A 17,948-nucleotide genomic window follows, 5' to 3' on the forward strand; every position below is an offset into this window, starting at 1 on the left:
GTTCTTCATGCAGTGCTCAGCTGATAGCAGGATTGGTACCCGAGACTCACCCTGTTCCTCTTGCTTTCCAGATCCTACCACGACGCACGCACTGTATAGAGTCACCACATTGTAAATAAACACACTTACCTTCAGCTGCTGTCTCCGTGTCTGGTTTTGGTCTTGCTCTCTGGACATTATACCCCGCGTTCCTGTCAATACTTCATGCTTTAGAATATCCAACTACCCTAAACCTCAAGTTTTTTGTCTGTGTGAAGGAAACCAAAGTAGCAAGATAAAACCGACGCTTCCATGATGCAAACAGAAAGACGCCAAGCAAGACCTGAAAGCCTCGACACAGAAAACAACAGGAAAACCTATTTGGCGAGCACTAAAAGCATAATAGCCTTCACACTGAGGGACGTTTTCCAAAACTTGCTGCTGTCCAACTACGTCCTAATACTGTAGGTCGAGAGCGATCACAACAGTTTACTGCAGAGGCTTGATTGCTTTATTAGGTTAAACAAACAACATATATTTATCCCACCCTTCCCGAGTCTTCTTCTGCTGAAGGTGTTTTTTTAATAAACAAATAATTTGTCTCCAGTGTTGCCAGCCTTTTTTATTTATGGCCAGGAAAAGTCACTTAATTGAAACATTGATTTGTCTGGTGGGTTTTGTGTTTTTCTTTTTTTGCTAGAATACTTTTTAGGATCTGGCTGTACACAGTATTAATATAGTTATTTTGAGTTGGACTGAGTTGAATTCAAATAGATTGATGTGGCTTTTTTTCTCTGTGGAGTTTGGATGTTTAATCTGCAGATAGGACAGGTACTCTTGTTTTCTCCCACAGGCCATAAACACTGAGGTTAGGTTAATTGGTAACTCAAAACTGTCATTAGGTGTGGGTAAGAGCATGAATGGTTGTCTGTCTTGTACGTGTCCCTGTTGCGAAGTTGCGACCTGTTCAGGGTCACCAGCTCCCCGTAACCCTGCAAAAAATGGCTTGTGTTGGGAATTCGGTCTGTATGAATAAACAAAATAGAATCAAGTTTCAGTTCAACATAAAAAAACAGTAAAATAGTAGTAAACATTATGTGTGCCTTAACCAGCTGTGAAGAAAAGCACTAATGTAATTTTTTGATCTGCCAACTGGAAGTAAAACTTATTGTTTTGTCTTTTTCTCTAGACCATGTTTGAGCTTATTACATCTGAAGCATCCTACTACAAGAGTCTGGAAATTTTAGAGACACATTTTCTACAGAATCCTAATTTAATGAACACCCTCAGCCAGTCCGACGCACATTTTCTGTTCTCCAACATTGAAGAAGTCATGAAAGCAAGTGAAAGGTAAGAGAGTGTATGTAAAATGTACTTCCCGGTTGGGACTGTGGAGAATCAGTCCATGATTTTCTGATTTACACCCTTTGATAATAATCTGTCAATATTTCCAGGTTCCTAATGGATCTTGAGTGCCGCATAGAGGGGTCTATTTTGATTTCAGATGTGTGTGACATTGTTTACCAACATGCAGTAAAACATTTTGATGTCTTCATCAAGTATGTCATTAACCAGAGGTACCAAGAAAAGACCTACAGACGTATTTTGTAAGTATCTTACCTCAACAACACATCTGTTAAAATACATACAATCCATCTAAGATAGAATGTTTTAAACACTGTAAATATATTTTACTTTGAAAAAATATTTAAGTCTTGTATGTAAGTCACCTAAGTGGCCTAGTGAAACTGGGAGGTCGTGGGTTCAATCCCCGACCGGGTCATACCAAAGACTGTAAAAATGGGACCCATTGCCACCCTGCTTGACATTCAGCATTAAGGGTTGGAATTGGGGGGTTAGATCACCAAATGATTCCTGAGCGCGGCACCGCTGCTGCTCACACCGCTCCCTCAGGGGATGGGTCAAATGCAGAGAACAAATTTCACACACTCAGGTGTGTGACAATCGGTGGATCTTTCTTCTTTCTTGTATTTGGAATAGTATTGTTTACTTCTTAAAATAAATACATAATTCGATAGAGAGGGGTTTTGCCTTCTGCAAATTCATTACCTTAAACTGGTGGAGCACCCATGTTTCTGGGGACATATATTGGGGTCTCCTAACCTAAGTGGCCTCAGGGGAGTGCCCATACTGAGAGTTATTCAAAAACTCAGTTGACTTTGGGCCAAACTTCAACAACTGATTTCATAGGAATAGACCAACAGCCAAATGTCTTAGATATGTTTAAATAGACAAGAGCCTCAGGTGCTCAGTGACCTCCTGGTTCCTCTCCATCCATGGTTCAGCAACCAGGTGCAGCCAGTGCAAACTGTAAAGTGCCTTTTTATAAAACTTCCTTGAGACAAACAGCCTCTTCTGTACAAGGGATGAATGAGTGAAATTCCCTACCTGAAGATTTGAAATTGATTTCCCACTGGGTTTATTTTAGATCAAGTCTGTGTTGATCATTGTGTTGTCTTTCCATAACTCTCCCCCCAGAGAAGAAAATCAAACATTTCGGGAGACCATGGCTGATCTGGAAAAGCATCCATGTGTCAAGGGCCTGTCCTTTACCTCTTTCCTCATCCTTCCCTTCCAGCGGATCACAAAGCTTAAGCTGCTTGTACAAGTGAGTCTGCCAACTTCAAAACTGAGTAGATCCTAAATAATAAATTGCCTAGATATTTTGCCAGGTGCAATTTGGTATGAAAAAAGTGCAAAAACTATATTGTTACTGTTGAGGATATTGTTTCATAAATCTTTGTTTTTTGGTGTATCCCTATACAGAACATCCTGAAAAAAACAGACAAAAACACAGACAGGGAGGAAACTGCCATAAAAGCATACAAACAGCTGGAGCAGGTTTGTTACCTTACTGATATTATTTTTACTTTTATAATGTGAAGGATATAGTTTTCACAGAAATATTCATCATATAATGTATGCATAAAACATTTTTGTCGTGGGAAAACATGTTCAGTAATGGTTTTCCTTTGAAACACAAATGACAAAGCAGTACATATAACCCCAATTCCGACATTTTGTAAAATGTAAATAAAATGAGAATTTACAAATCTCATAATCCTATGTTTTTATTCACAATGGATCATAGTAAACACATCAAATGTTTAAAATGAAAAAAAAAAATTAAATAAAAAAAAAGGTAATTCTGATTCTGACAGCAGCAACACATCTCAAAAAAAGTTGTTCCAGGTCCATGTTTCCCTCTGTGGAACATCCCCTCTTCTTCTAACAACAGTCTGTAAACATCTAAGGTGAGGAGAGCAGCTGCTGGAGGTTTTGGAGGGAATGTTGTCCCATTCTGGTCCGATGTAGGATGCTAGCTGTTCAACATTCATGTGTCTTTGATGGACTTTTTGTTTCATGATGCATCAAATGTTTCATCTGGTGAGAGGTCTGGACTGCAGGCAGGTCAGTTCAGCACCTGGACTCTTCTAATATGAAGCCATGCCGATGGAATGGATGCAGTATGAGGTTTAGCATTGTCTTAGGACCAGATCATTTCCTATAAATTGTGCTCTTTTTTAGTTTAAACATTTGGCATGTCTATTATGTTCCATTGTGAATAAAATATGTTTTTTTGAGATGCACAAATCCTTGAATTTATTTTATTTACATTTTACACAACATCCAAACTTTTTCATATTGAATTAAAATCTTAAATCTTGTAGGAATTAAGTAACAAACTTATAATTGTACTAAAGCCTGTTTTCTTTATAAACTGTGTTATAACATGCTAACATTATGGCTCTTGATGACATCTTTCTCAGATTGTAAAAGAATGTAACGATGGGGTCCGGAAAATGAATCGTACAGAAGAGCTGATCAGCATTGAGAAAACACTCGAGTTTAAATCTAAGGTAAACTATTTTATTTTTGTCTTGCACTTTCATCTGGCTAAAGTTGCCGTTTTCTTTTTCCATAGCAAAATGGAATCGAATTTGTGCACTTAAATTGATCAAAAGGTTTTGAAAATCAAACAAAATTTAAGAGACAATAACTTACTGATATAATGTCTATTTTGAACTAAAGCTTATAGATTGAAAATAAAAAGTGTAAGTATTGATCCTAGATGTGTAACACAGAATTTGTTAAACTAATTAACATGATTGTTATCAGTTCCTTTTGCACAATTTTTATCCACGAGACTCTGAGATGTTTTGGATAGAGTCATAACAAATAAATTTGTGAGTAAATAGGTTTTGTGTCCGCATGTATTCTAAGTCTTGTGACTTTAAATCCACAGAGAAAAATTTACCTTGGCTCTGTCATCCTTGTAACATCTGAGCACCAGCTGTATTTCTTCTTTTTCAGCACTTTTTATAATTCTTTGGAGTTCCAGTGAATTAAACACACTTTTCAATAACGAGACATAATCAAAAATTTAAATAGGACAATACATAGATTCAGCAGGTAATCTTGGTTTTTAAGTAGGGAAATAGCTCTTCATCTAAATGTGAAATGCTTATTTTATATGATGAAATGTAAAGCAAATTAATAAGGGTAAATAAGCAGTTTCGTTTCTACAGGCATTCACCCCATTTTGCCCAAATCTCTTTTTCAAGCAGACTTTTTTGCCTGTCCAAGGAAAGACTTTAAATACCTAGGTATAACACTCTCCCTAGTTATTCAACCTGATTAAAATACATTTTGACCCCCAATTGGAAAGACTATAGAGAGATGACCATCACTACAGTTTTCTTTGTGGGGCAAAGTCAGTATAGTAAAAATGGACTGTGTTCCAAAATTTAATAGTTGCAAGCTGTTCCTCTTTCCTTCCCACTACTTTAAACTATTCCATCACCTCTGTAATAAATAAGTTTTAGAAAGTGGGAACTACAAAAACCAAGAGACAAAGGAAGCCTTGGAATACTACAGTTATTATTTTATCATTATACCTTAACTCCTAATCATACGGCAAAACAGCCACAACAGTTTTTATGTTTGGGGGAGGAGAGAACGTTTTGTTAAACAATAGAGAATTTTTTCTTCACGAGGATCTGTCGCCTCTCTTGGGCAGCTGGCTGCCTTTGAACGCCTGTCTCATAGGATGATAAACATGGTAGAAAATGGGATAAGTACATTTCACAAGTGGACCAAGGACATCTCCAGTTACAAAAATGTAGAACAAATTCAAACCTAAAGACATTTTAGCAAGTCTGACCCCCACCCCACCACCCTTAATTTTTTTAATTAGTTTTCCTCTTTTCAAGAATTTTCATTCATTCAATAATTGACTTAGCTATATTCAGCCTCACCTCTGTATCTTTGCCTCTGAACTGCTTGTTTCTGATCCTGTCCATCATCGTCACTCCCAATGAAAATCTCTTCATCTTCATCTCTGCCACCTCCAGCTCAGTCTCCTGTCTTTCAGACAGTGCCACTGTCCCCAGATCATACAGCATAGCCTGTTTCACTACTGTATTGTAAACTTTCCCTTTCACTCTAATTGTTATCCTTCTGTCACACATCAGCCCTGACACTCACCTCCACCCATTCCATCCTGTCTTCATCCTCTTCTTCACCTCTTTTGTGCACTGTCCATTGGTCTCAGTGATTGTCCCATTCCATTTTGAACTCATCCACCGTCACAACCTCTGCTCCTTGTAAATGTCTTATATATAATTCTAATGTCTTTCATGTCTTTTTTTCTACCTCCTAGTCTGTGCCCATCATTTCACACTCTCGCTGGTTGGTAAAAAAGGGTGAAGTGCAGCTCATGACTGGACCGAAGACCACCCGGACCACACGGAAACCTAAGCTACACCAACCAGTCTATTTGTACCTTTTTAACAATCTGTTTCTAATAACCAAGCGCAGGTAAGACTTTCTTGAGGTATATTCACTATTTTGTGTGTGAAATTTTATACATTCAATGACCATTTCATCACACACACTGGACTCTCACAAAAGAAGCTTGTGGAAAAGCTTTGAAGACTTTTCTTCTGATTTCTGACATCTACAATTCATTAAAACATGGAGCTAAACCGGTACAAAATGGCCACCACAGCCAACTGAATTTATGAAACAAAAAATGGGCTTAGCTCAGTCAATTTTACAGATATTAAGCTAAAAGCTGGCGTGGTTGTAGCTTAGCATCACCCCCAACACATACTTTGAGCACAGTACAGTGGGCAATATTTTTACATCAAACACTGGCAATAACTGGGGGCGTCCACCCTGTCTGACTGTTAGCAAAATATCCTACTGGTCATCTTTGGGCACTGTGACAAAACATTCACATACAAAATAAAATGTCATTTAGTAAAATTTATTTATCTAAGGAAGCCAATAGATTGCATCAAATCTTCACTTTGTCACAATCTTCCACCTTGAGCAGCACACCGGCAACAGTGGAAAGAAAAAAAATCCCTTTAAACAGATGAAACCTCCAACAGACCCAAAACCAGGATGGGCGGCCATCTTCTTCGACTTGCTGGGGTTTGATGGGACAGGAAAGAGACAGACAAACACAGAATGACTGGCTCAGGTGTAGTTTCTATAGAAAGGAAGACAAGGAAAAAACACATGTTAGTGATAGAAATAATTACAGTACAAATACAAACATGGAGAGGAGAGAGAGTAAAGAGGAAACATGGTCACTTTGTCTTCCAGCAGTCTAAGCCTATAGCAGCGTGTCTAAGGGATAGCTCAGGAAACTCAAGCCAACCCTAACTATAGGATTTATCAAAAAGGAAAAACTTAAACCTAGTCTTAAAAGTAGACAGAGTGTCAGCCTCATAGACAGAAACTGGAAGATGGTTCCACAAGAGAGGAGCCTCTGAAAGCTCTGCCTCCTGTTCTACTCTGTTACAAAAATATGGAATAATAAGATCTTTAAGACAATCAATCATGGACATTTTTGATCAATCAATCAAGCTTTGTAAAACACCTTTCATACTCTGGATTGTAACACAAAGTACTCAACAGCAAAACAAAAGCAAAAATTGCATGCAAATTCATTTAAAAGAACAATAAAATGTTAACATGTTAGTTGCTGTAACATGAAGGGGCTGATGGAACTGAGGACACAGTTTCATTAACATCAGAGGTAGGAATGAAAACAATACAATACATCATTAAAACATTAATCCAAATATTTAAAGATTAGTAAAACCTCGATACACACAAAACAGACAGAATTAAAAAAAATGGAAGATGAAAAAGATGAAGAAGGCTGACTTGCTGTTTCCTGGTAAGGCTTATTGTGTCACTTCCTGTTTTCTCTGTGTTGCTGGAGTAAATTGCTTGCTGAATCTTTTGATTTTCTGGATTTATCTGAATTTCACACAGTTTTGCATACTAGTACCCAAGTACGCGTTATACAGTTTTTGTGCATGAGGCACCTTTTGTCTTTCAAAACTTCTTGGTTGTATCAATGTGTTTAGGGTCTGCTAGCTCCTGCTAGCATTAGCTTAGCATGACTTCCGGTTTTCTCACGGCTTCTTCTGTTCTCACTTGCTCCATATGTCAGATGTTTTGCTATTCCTCTGTCTCCTTTAGCTATATTGGTACGTGTAAAAAATGGAGTTTTATGGCAGCTTTGGAGGCAAGCCCGTCTAAATTGGAAGCTTGGCTCTGCGCTGTTAAAAAGCCATTAGCTAGCCAGGTCCCCTTAAACAGCACAGAGCCATCAAAAGTAGCTTCCCATTAACGATCATCTCACTGACCCAAGCAGCTGGGACCCAGGTGTAGCTCAGCATAGTGCTACGGGTAAGCCCCCAGTTCACTACTGACCCATTCATGTTTCAGATTTTTCTCATTCAGTGACATACCTCATGAGCAGCAAATTTTGATAATTGGCATCTTCATAGTCCAAAACAGGGCTTAGGGACTTTGGCCAATTATAGACCTATATCTAATCTCCCATTCATCTAAAAAAAAAAAATCATGAGAAAATAGTTGCAAATCAATTGTGTGAACTTCTGGACAGAAATATTCTGCTTGAGGAGTTTCAGTCAGGGTTTAGAGCTCATCATAGCACAGAAACAGCACTGGTGAAAGTCACTAAAGATATTCTGATGGGCTCAGACAGTGGATTTGTGTCCATACTTGTCCTGTTAGATCTTAGAGCTGCATTTGATACAATTGATCACAATATTCTATTACAGAGGCTTGAACATGATATTGGGATTGGAGTCAAGGAGTTCCTCAGGGTTCAGTGCTTGGACCTATACTCTTTACTTTACATATGCTTCCATTAGGTAAAGTTATTAGACAGCATGGGATGCATTTTCATTGTGATGCTGATGATACTCAGTTATGTTTATATATAAAACCAGATGAATCCATCCAGTTACTTAGATTACAAACATGTCTTAAAAACATAAAAACCTGGATGACTCTTAATTTTCTGCTTTTAAACTCAGACAAGACAGAGATTGTGGTTTTTGAATCGGAGCAACTTGGAAACAAACTTTGCAGCCTTTAACTTCCTCTGGATGGCATTAATTTGACCTCCAGTTCTAATGTAAATAACCTTGGTGTTATTTTTAATAAGGATATGTCTTTTACCCATATCTAGGTTGAATTGATGTAATTCTTTATTATTGGGGTGTCCAAAAACTCTTTAAAAAGTCTTCATTTGATCCAAAATGCTGCTGCCAGAGTTCTGATTAGAGTTAGGAGGAAACATTATATTTCTCTAGTTTTAGCTTCTCTCAATTGGCTTCCTGTCAAATTTAGAATAGAATTTAAAATCTTCTAACAAACAAAGCTCTCAACAACAAAAAAAAGCTAGGTCGAAAACCTGATTGGAACTGAATTTTGATGTTTTCTTCAGTTTGAGATAATGCTTTTTTTTCTTCTTTTTTTTGGTTGCTCAAACAGAAGAGAAAAATAACTCTTTTGTTATCACTCTTTTGTTATCAGTGGCGACAGGTTTCAGGTGATGGACTCATCTGCCCGATCCATGCTGAGGACTGAGGATCATGAAGACCAGGGCCAACTACTGGCCAATGTCTTTACTCTGAAGATACTGGAGAACCAAGACAAGTCTTCAGTCCTCTACATGATCCAGACCTCCAGTATGTAAGTATCACAGCCACAATAAGTGTTACATTTAACTTTACTGTTAAATATGTCAGTTTTTATTACAATCAAATATTGGCTTTGGATCATCAGCAAAACATAATCCCTTGTTTTTGTGACAACTCCAAAATTTTCTGAAAAGTTTGGGTCTGTCATATTTGGTTTTGAAAAACTTAGTAATAATATAGCACAAAAGCTTTCTAAATGATTTAATGACAATATCAATGTTGCAGGAGTGAAAAGCTGCGATGGATGCATGCGCTCACGCCTAACAGGCGAACACGCTTCATGCCCTCTGGGTCCCATCAAGAAGGTGAGACGGTGAATCACACACACACACACTGAACAAAGTTCCAGCCATGTGGACATATTTGAACTAAAAACTCATCTCTGATGTTCATCAGACTTCCCTCAGGTGCAGTGCATTATGTCCTACTCAGCTCAAGAACCAGACGAAGTAGCAGCTGAGATTGGTGATGTTTTCAACGTCCTCGAGCATACAAATGATGGTATGATGGTTATGAATCCAAGGAAAAATCTGTTTTTGCTCAGAGAAATTAGTTACATGTTTTATTTGTATTGTTGTGCATCACATTTCATTCCATCCAAATGTCATTCCTTGTGTTTTTGTTTGTCTATTTGAAATGTTACAGGTTGGACGATGGGTGAAAGACTTCATGATAAGGAAAGGGGCTGGTTTCCCAGTCGAGTAGTAGAAGAAATCAAGAGTAAGGAGGTCCGTGTTCAGAACCTGAGAGAGGCCTTTAAGGTCCAACAGACCCATAAGGGTGAAGGCGGGCCACAATCTGAATCCAGGACTGGTTTCAAGGCAGGAAAACTCCACTCAAAGGCTTCCAACTTCAGCAGTCTTTGGACTAAACACAGCAACAACTGAAAGCAGAAGCAACACACTGAATGAGTAACAGTGATGAATGTCAACATTGTAAATTGTATTCACAGAGAAAAATCTTTTTTCTTCAGTGACATCTTATTTCTTTATATCTGACTGGTTTCACAAACCCCAGTATTGGTTGAGTTAGTTAGCTGTGCTAGCCATGTTTTACCAACACATAGATTTTTATATTAATTTTTGGTGTCTAATTCCTACGGTTTGAAGAGACGAAAGTCCCTAAATGGTTTTTAATCAAAATATTCAAGCTGTGGATACATAAAATTTATGCTGACTGCATTTTAAAAAATCTGTTCGTTATTAATGTTAACTTCTTTTACAGCTGCGCCTTTATTAACAGACTGTTCTTGAATGCACTGCACCAAATTGTCTGTAGATCTCTGGGCTTAAATTGTATTTGATTTAAAAAGGAAAATTTTATAGAATTAAAGACCCAGACATTGAAATTGATCTAGTATAGAAAGCTCAAGTATAGTTTGTTAACAAATACTGTGTTCTACTCCTGCAGCTGTGAATCCTGGCTGTTTAGCAGAATGTGCTTAGAAGTAGAACTTCTACTAAACACAGCTTTCAACATGTCAGTCAAAATGTCTGCCATGAATTTGGCCTACTGAGCTAAATCAGCCTCATTAAAACCCCAAAATACAACACTAAAAACCCAGTTTTTACCAGTTTGACTGTGAAGTAATAAGTTTTAAATCACACCAAATGATTTTTCTCAGGTATGTACTCAATTGTGTCCTTCATTATGCAAACATCTTGTTTTCACACACACCTCCCATATAGGGTCGGTCCATATTTATATGAAGGATTTGATTAAATTATGTCTTTGTTTTGAACACATTTGTTTTGTAAACATATTGTTATATTAAAAATATTATCTGTCTTTCACCTCACACATTGTGGAGGTACTGATCTGTTTTATCCACCTTATTCGTGTCTTTTCTCCTGTAATGGATTATTTATGGGGCCTACTTCACTGGAAATAGCAGTAAAATTCTTTCTTGGTGGGTTTTTATCAAGAATGCTTGTGTCTTTAAAGACATTTAGTTTCAGTTTTACGTACTAAACTGCTTTGGTTTTCACAGTATGGGTGAAGTTATTCTTTCTGAGATGTCTTCCTCTCTGGTATTTTTTTGTTCTGTTCAGATGTAATTACAGACACAAAGCTGAACTTATGGTTTCAAATTAGGAGAGCATTGTACATTTATTCGGAATGAAAAGGATTTGCTTCTGCGAGCAAAATCCAAGAAGAAACAAATAAAAAAAGAATGTTAAGATAGAAGAAAGTTGAACATAAACTGTTTGTTATTGTTGAGTGAGGCAAACTCAATACGCAGACTCAATGATGTAAAAAAGAAAACTAATTTATTAACAAAAAGAAAACAAAAGGCTGATATGGCAGCAAAGCAAAGCAACAAAAACGTACAAAGAACACGAGGAGTAAAAACACTCGCAGCATAAATGTGGCGTAAAAAAAATCATGGAAGCATAAACATCAAAGAACAGGTGGGAAAGTATGAACCAACGAGGCATGGATGAAAAGAGACCGCTTTTAAAGAAACAGTGGGTGAGTGGGAAATGGGTTACTGTTGGGAGATGACGAGGAACAGGTGAGGTGGGTGTGGCAGGCAGACCAGGGAATTACAGAGCTGAGGGCAGGTAAATAGTGACACAGGAAACAGAAAGCTAAACTACACAAGAACTTAACTAAATACAGGAGAAACAAGAAATAAAACGGAATTAAAGAAACATAACACAATGAACCAAATACAAAATAAACTCAAAAATAATTAAGTCTATGACAATGTTTGTTAATTGCACAGAAAACAAACAAGAAATCAAGAAAATGTGGCTGAAAAAAACTATATCTGAAGACGCCATTAAAAACTCTCTATGAGTCCACTTTGTTGCTAAGTAGCAGCAGAGGAAAGTTGTTGACTTGCTGCGGTCAGTCCACTAGAGACAAGACGGCAGACTGACAGAAGACAGTTCGGTTTGCCTTGCTGCTGAAATGTGCTAAACAAATAAAATTTGATTGATTGATTGATTGATTGATTCCACAAAATGTCCGAACTGAGTTTTGTTTTAATTCATTATTTTTATCATTCCATTGATGTCAAATTGGTTTTGGGGGACTTCCGGTTTTGTGACTGATGGAGTAAGACGTGTTGGAGGGAGCTCCTGCAAATTGTTTTCTCCATAAAGTGCATCTGGGCATTTTTGTGTACTTTGCCTGCCTTCTTAATCCTACAATGACTCTACTACAGTTCAAGATGCCTCCAAAGCCCAAAAATATGAACAATTCGACAACTACGGTGGCGAGGCCTGGTCCCCTGCCCGTATCCCCGCCTCAGCCTGCTTATCGGCCCAGGTCCTCGCTCTAGACAGTAAGTGCGAGGACTTGGAGTCAAGATCCCGGCGTAACAACATTAGAATCATAGGACTATCGGAGGAGCGTAACCCAGTCGGCGCAGACATGATTTCCACTCTGCTTAAAGATGCCTTCGACCTGGAGAAGGAGCCGATTGTGGACCGGGCACACTGGTCTCTACAGGCCAGGCCGAAGCCCAGTCAGCGCCCCCGTCCCATAATAGCTCGTTTACACTATTACACAGACTGCGCCGATATCCTACGACGTGCCAGGGCCCAGCAGCGGGTAAAGGTGGAGGATTCCACAATTTCTTGGTTCCCTGATTTTACTGCTTGGACCGCAAAAACCAGCCTTCAACGACGTCAGATGTCAGCTCAAAGAGGTCCCAGACGTTTGGTTTGGGCTGCTGCATCCAGCTCTTCTCCACATCACTAGAGGAGGTGTCACGAGAGAGTTTACTTCACCGGTGGATGCGACTGCCTTCGTGAAAACACTCAAGATAAAATAAAACTGGCTTCACCACCTTTAAGCTAAATTCTGGTTTGAATGTAAGTATAGCTACAGTCAGGTTCCTGTTTACACTGGTGTATCCAAAGTGACTTCTGGCAGTGATGGCTGTAATTATTTCGGTTTTGCATAGTTTAATTTGATGTGAGTGGAGCCGCTCACACTGTTCGGTCCGGACCAGCTCAAACCATAGGAAGGTTAGGCGACATATAATATACCTGATCTGTTCTTAGCTACACTTCTAGTTACACATGTTTGCAGGAGCTCCAACTGAGTTGGGGTGAATTGAGGATGACTGTTTGGTCCAAAACCTTAAGTTTAGTCTTTAGGTTCATGACTCCATTTGGAGTTCACACTGGTATCCCGTCGTTTGGAGATGGGGTAGTGGTAGGTGCTATTTGGAAGAGGGATGTGGGACGTAAGTTGTGTCAGTTCAGAATTATTGTCCTGTTTTATTTGTCCTTTTTTTTCTTTTTTCTTCTCTCATCCTTGCTCCTGGTGCGTGGGGGCGGAATCTAGTTGCCTCATCAGTGTTAACTCACATCTCACATGGCTTATGCGAACAACTCAAATGTAACTTATCAGCTGGAATATTCAAGGTTTAGGTGGTGCTGTCACGCAGTGTAGGGTGTTTTCTCATTTAAAGTGTTTGAAACCTGATATTGTTTTTTTTACAGGAGACCCACATAAGAAATAAAGACCAGTTTAGACTTAAGTGTCCTTGGGTGGCAGACGTACTCCACTCTAGTTTTAATTCTAAGGCCAGAGGGGTTGCCATCTTAATAGGTAAATCTGTACCTTCCACATTGACCAAAACCATCTCAGACAGAGACGGCAGATATTTGATAGCTTTAGGTACTCTAAACCATGTACCCACCCTACTTGTTAATGTATATGATCCTAATTTTGAGAATCCATGTTTCATGAATAAGTTGTTTAATATTCTACCTTCTTTGAATAACTGTTTTGATTTTTGGAGGGGACATGAACTGTACTACTGATTCTCAGTTAGACCGTTCTAAACCTATCCTAACTCAATCATCAATTGCTAGAACCCTACATAGTTTCATGCTAAATAATGGTTGTGTTGACCCCTGGAGATCTCGTAGTAGCAGTAGGCAGTACTCTTTTTACTCACATCTTCATCAGACTTTTTCACTTGTAGATTATTTTTTTGTAGATGCTAAACTTATGCCTACAGTATCAAATGTCACATATCACCCAATCATTATTTGAGATCACGTTCCTGTCTCTCTGGATCTTCAGATTTCGCCCGGATCTCGCTATCCCTCCCAGTGGCGATTTAACACTTCACTATTATCAGATAGTAAATTCCACAAATATATTACAGACGCAATAGAGGATTTCATTGTCTTTAATGACTCTGATTCTGAACCAATCTCTAGGGTGCTCCTGTGGGATTCTCTGAAGGCATATCTATGAGGTCAGATAATCTCATACTCCACACATATGAGAAAATTGAGGATGTCAAACATTCAGAAGCTTACTTCTGAGTTGGAATTGGTTGGCCAACAGCTTGCAGCTGCTCCATCTGATAGCCTTTTAAAGCGTCGCTTGGTCTTACAAACTGAGCTGGATCTCATCACTACTAATGAAGCGGAGTGCCTTCTGCTCCACTCTCGTGCTAGGTACTACGAATATGGCGACAAGCCCAGCAGATTACTAGCTCACCAATTGCACCGTCAAGCAGCTTCATGTTTAATACATTGCATTAAAGATAGATCAGTGATCCTGCAGGAGGACATGTAAGTTATTAATTCATTTTTTTCTTCATTCTATGAATCCCTATATAAATCTGAACTCCCATCGGATTTGACTGATATGCACACGTTTCTGGATGAGCTTCAGTTTCCCCCTTTAAACTCAGAACTGATTGATCACCTAGAATCTGGTCTAACTGTTCAGGAATTGAATGCTGCTTTACATAATATGCAAAACGACAAAGCTCCAGGACCTGACGGGTTCCCAGTTGATTTCTTTAAAGCATTCCTGTGGTGATTGGTGGTTTTGTGTGTGTGTGAGTGCTTCCTGGTGGGCAGGTGACGGACGCCTCATCACCACTCCTCTCACACCTGTGACTGATCAGGCTGATAGGAAGTGGAGGAGTATTTAAGGCTGCAGTGAAGACCAGATCAGCGCTGGAGCATTGTTTACCATGCGGTAAAGTGCAGAGCCTGTGAGAGACTTAGCTGTGTTTTTGTGTACTCCCTGTTGTAATCCAAGTCTGTTTTTGTATCTTCAAACCTGTGTTCAGGATTACCTGTACATCTGGAACCAGTCTGGTCTGCCTTCAACTGCTTGCCGCCTAATTAAGTACTCACCTGCTCAACTGAACCTGCCTGTTCCTGCTACTACTGCCTCCTGGATTCCAAGACTGGTCAGGCGCTTTCTGAATCATCACCTTACCTGCACTCGGGAAATACTCACCTCACCTGGACCCCGCTCTCTGGAACCTACACCGGACCACCGCTGGACAAGGATCGATCTCGTCATCTCTTCTGTGTTCTGGACTCGTACCTGTTCAGTAAGAACTATCACAAGGAATATTACCTGTGCCATACCTGCTGTTCCTCTTCACCGATCCCATACTCACCTCATTCTCTGCTCCTCAGGTCCTGGCTCTGGTTCCCCTCTGTAAATATTCCATTGCACTGTAAATAAATTCACTTACGTTACCGGCTGGTTTCTGCGTCTGTCTGTTGCCGAGCTGCTCACTTGGGTATAATCTGAATCTTGACAATTCCAAGCCAAACTTATCCCACTGCTTCATTCAGTCCATGTTGAGGTTCAGTCACTTGGTTCACTTCCACCCTCCCTAAGAAGGGCTTTTATCAGTGTTCTCTTATAGAAGGACAAGGATTCTGACCTCTGCACCTCCCTATAGGCCAATATCTTTAGTGAAGGTGGACACAAAGATTCTTGCAAAGGCCCTGGCCCAGAGACTTGATCAAGTTCTCCCAACAATCATCTCCAAGGAGCAGACTGGGAACACAGGGCCGTCAACTATATTACAATGTTCGTACTTTATTAAATGTTGTTTATTCGAGGGAGACCATAGTTGCGCCCGAGGTTGTTATATCAATCGACATTGAAAAGGCGTTCGACAGGGTTGAATGGAATTACTTGTTTGCTGTTTTAACTAAATTTGGATTTGGTAAAAAATTTATATCATGGATACACCTTCTTTATACACTGCCCTGTGCCAGTATTACCAATAACAACCGACCCGGATACTTCTTTTTAAATAGAGGTTGCAGACAGGGCTGCCCCCTGTCACCCCTCCTGTTTGCACTTGCAATAAAGCCTTTGAGTATTTTTCTGAGAACCTCTCCCAGTGTTAATGGAATAATCAGGAGTCATACAGAACTAAGGCTATCGTTATATGCAGATGATTTGCTTTTATATGTCACCAAGCCAATAACAACCTTCCCCGCTATTGTTAGGTTCTTTCATAGATACGGCCAGTTCTCAGGGTATAAAGTCAATGTCGCCAAGAGTAAATGTTATCCTGTTAATCAGTTAGCACTGCAGCTCTCCCAATCTGATGTTCCTTTTAAACTGTGCCCTTTAGGTTTTTGGTATCTTGGGGTCAACATAACCAGATCTTTTAAGTCTCTGTACTCTAAAAATCTTTTTCTGCTCTTAGTTGACATTAAAAAAGACTTTCAAAAATGGGGGTCCTTCCCACTCTCTCTGATTGGAAGAATAATTACTGTTAAGATGAACATCTTGCCAAAATTTCTATTTTGATGCCTACCTGCATTCTCACCAAGATTTTTTTTTTTTGTAAATCATTAGATTCAGCTATCTGGGTGGCACAGCGGCATAGTGGTTAGAGCTGTTGCCTCCCGCTTCCTGGCCTGGGGGCTTTCTGGGGGGAGTTTGCAGTTTCTCCCTGTACACATGTGGGTTTACTCCGGTTTCCTCCCACAGACCAAAAAACATGCATGTTAGGTTAATTGATGACTCTTAAATTGTCCCTAGGTGTGAGTGAGAATGTGAATGGTTGGTTGTCTTGTTTGTCTTCCTATATTTTGGCCCTGCGATGGACTTGCGACCTGTCCAGGGTGTCCCCTGCCTCTCGCACAGTGTCTGCTTGGGATAGGCACCAGCTCCCCGTGACCCGGAATGGAGAAGCAGGTAAAGAAAATGGATGGATGAATGGTACCATACATGCAGCCTCATTGTCCACCTGTCTGTAGCTCAGGCCCCTCATCCCTACAACTTTCACATTCTCCACGACACATTCCAAAACCTGAAGCATCTTCTTCACCTCTTTTCTGTAAACTGTCAACTGTCTTTCCTCTAGAAAGTTGTATTTGACAGCTTTGGAGCATCTTAAGAAATATACTTCAGCACAACTTCTGTGCACCGTGCTTTTCTCATGCTCAGTTCTTTGATGCACTTGTCTCCAGTCTAACGTTCCAGTTACAAAAACACTAGTGTCAATTGACTTGCTAAAAGTCAGATACACAAAACAAAATGAAGCATGTTGCTTGCTATGATATATTAGCCACTTCCGAATAGCCAGGTTTCAGTCACCTAATTTTTGATGACACGCAAAGGTGGCGCGATTCCAAATGGAGGACAGGAAGTAAATTGTTAGGTAGGGATTTAGATCCAGTTTCAAGGCAAAGATATAAGAAACTAACCATTGTGTCACAGCTCCATCTGTTCCTGCCACGCCTCTTGCCTCTAGTCATGCCACAGCCAAGTAACTTTCCATTCATCCCAGTTCCAAGCCACGCCCATGTTACCATGCCCACACAATCATAGTCATTCGTTTCACCTGTTTCTGTCCCCATAAATACCCACAGCTCCCAGTACACTTTGCCAGATTATTGAAAGCCTCACAGCAAGTAAATGTCCAGCGTTCACATCTCGTTCATGCCTGATCTCGACCTTAGCCTGTTCCACGACCATCGCCTCTTGCCTGCTCCTTGCCTGATACTTCTTTGGACTCTGAGCTCTCGTTACCGACCTCGCTATGTTCACCTGGACCTCGCCCTTTGGATTTTTCCTCTCTGGATTTGGCTTCGGACTTCTGACCCTCTGGTAACGACACCTCGCCTGCACCTGGACTTTCCCTCTCGCCTCAGCCCCTTT

At 39.8% G+C, this 17,948-nt stretch overlaps 1 protein-coding gene across 1 annotated transcript in view; it reads left to right on the forward strand.

Moving 5' to 3' along the window:
• Positions 1-10,838, forward strand: part of ngef (neuronal guanine nucleotide exchange factor) — a 29,472-nt gene extending 18,634 nt beyond the window's left edge. Inside the window, exons 5-14 of the mRNA XM_017432195.3 lie at positions 1,169-1,329; positions 1,434-1,586; positions 2,479-2,608; positions 2,767-2,841; positions 3,771-3,860; positions 5,663-5,820; positions 8,872-9,030; positions 9,264-9,343; positions 9,435-9,539; positions 9,684-10,838. Coding sequence (XP_017287684.1) covers positions 1,169-1,329; positions 1,434-1,586; positions 2,479-2,608; positions 2,767-2,841; positions 3,771-3,860; positions 5,663-5,820; positions 8,872-9,030; positions 9,264-9,343; positions 9,435-9,539; positions 9,684-9,925 — 1,353 coding nt within the window. The 3' untranslated portion in view covers positions 9,926-10,838. The remainder of the gene's footprint in view (positions 1-1,168; positions 1,330-1,433; positions 1,587-2,478; positions 2,609-2,766; positions 2,842-3,770; positions 3,861-5,662; positions 5,821-8,871; positions 9,031-9,263; positions 9,344-9,434; positions 9,540-9,683) is intronic.
• The last annotated feature ends 7,110 nt before the right edge of the window (positions 10,839-17,948 follow it).

The sequence above is a fragment of the Kryptolebias marmoratus genome, linkage group LG2, assembly GCF_001649575.2.
Source record: "Kryptolebias marmoratus isolate JLee-2015 linkage group LG2, ASM164957v2, whole genome shotgun sequence".
Taxonomy (NCBI): domain Eukaryota; kingdom Metazoa; phylum Chordata; class Actinopteri; order Cyprinodontiformes; family Rivulidae; genus Kryptolebias; species Kryptolebias marmoratus.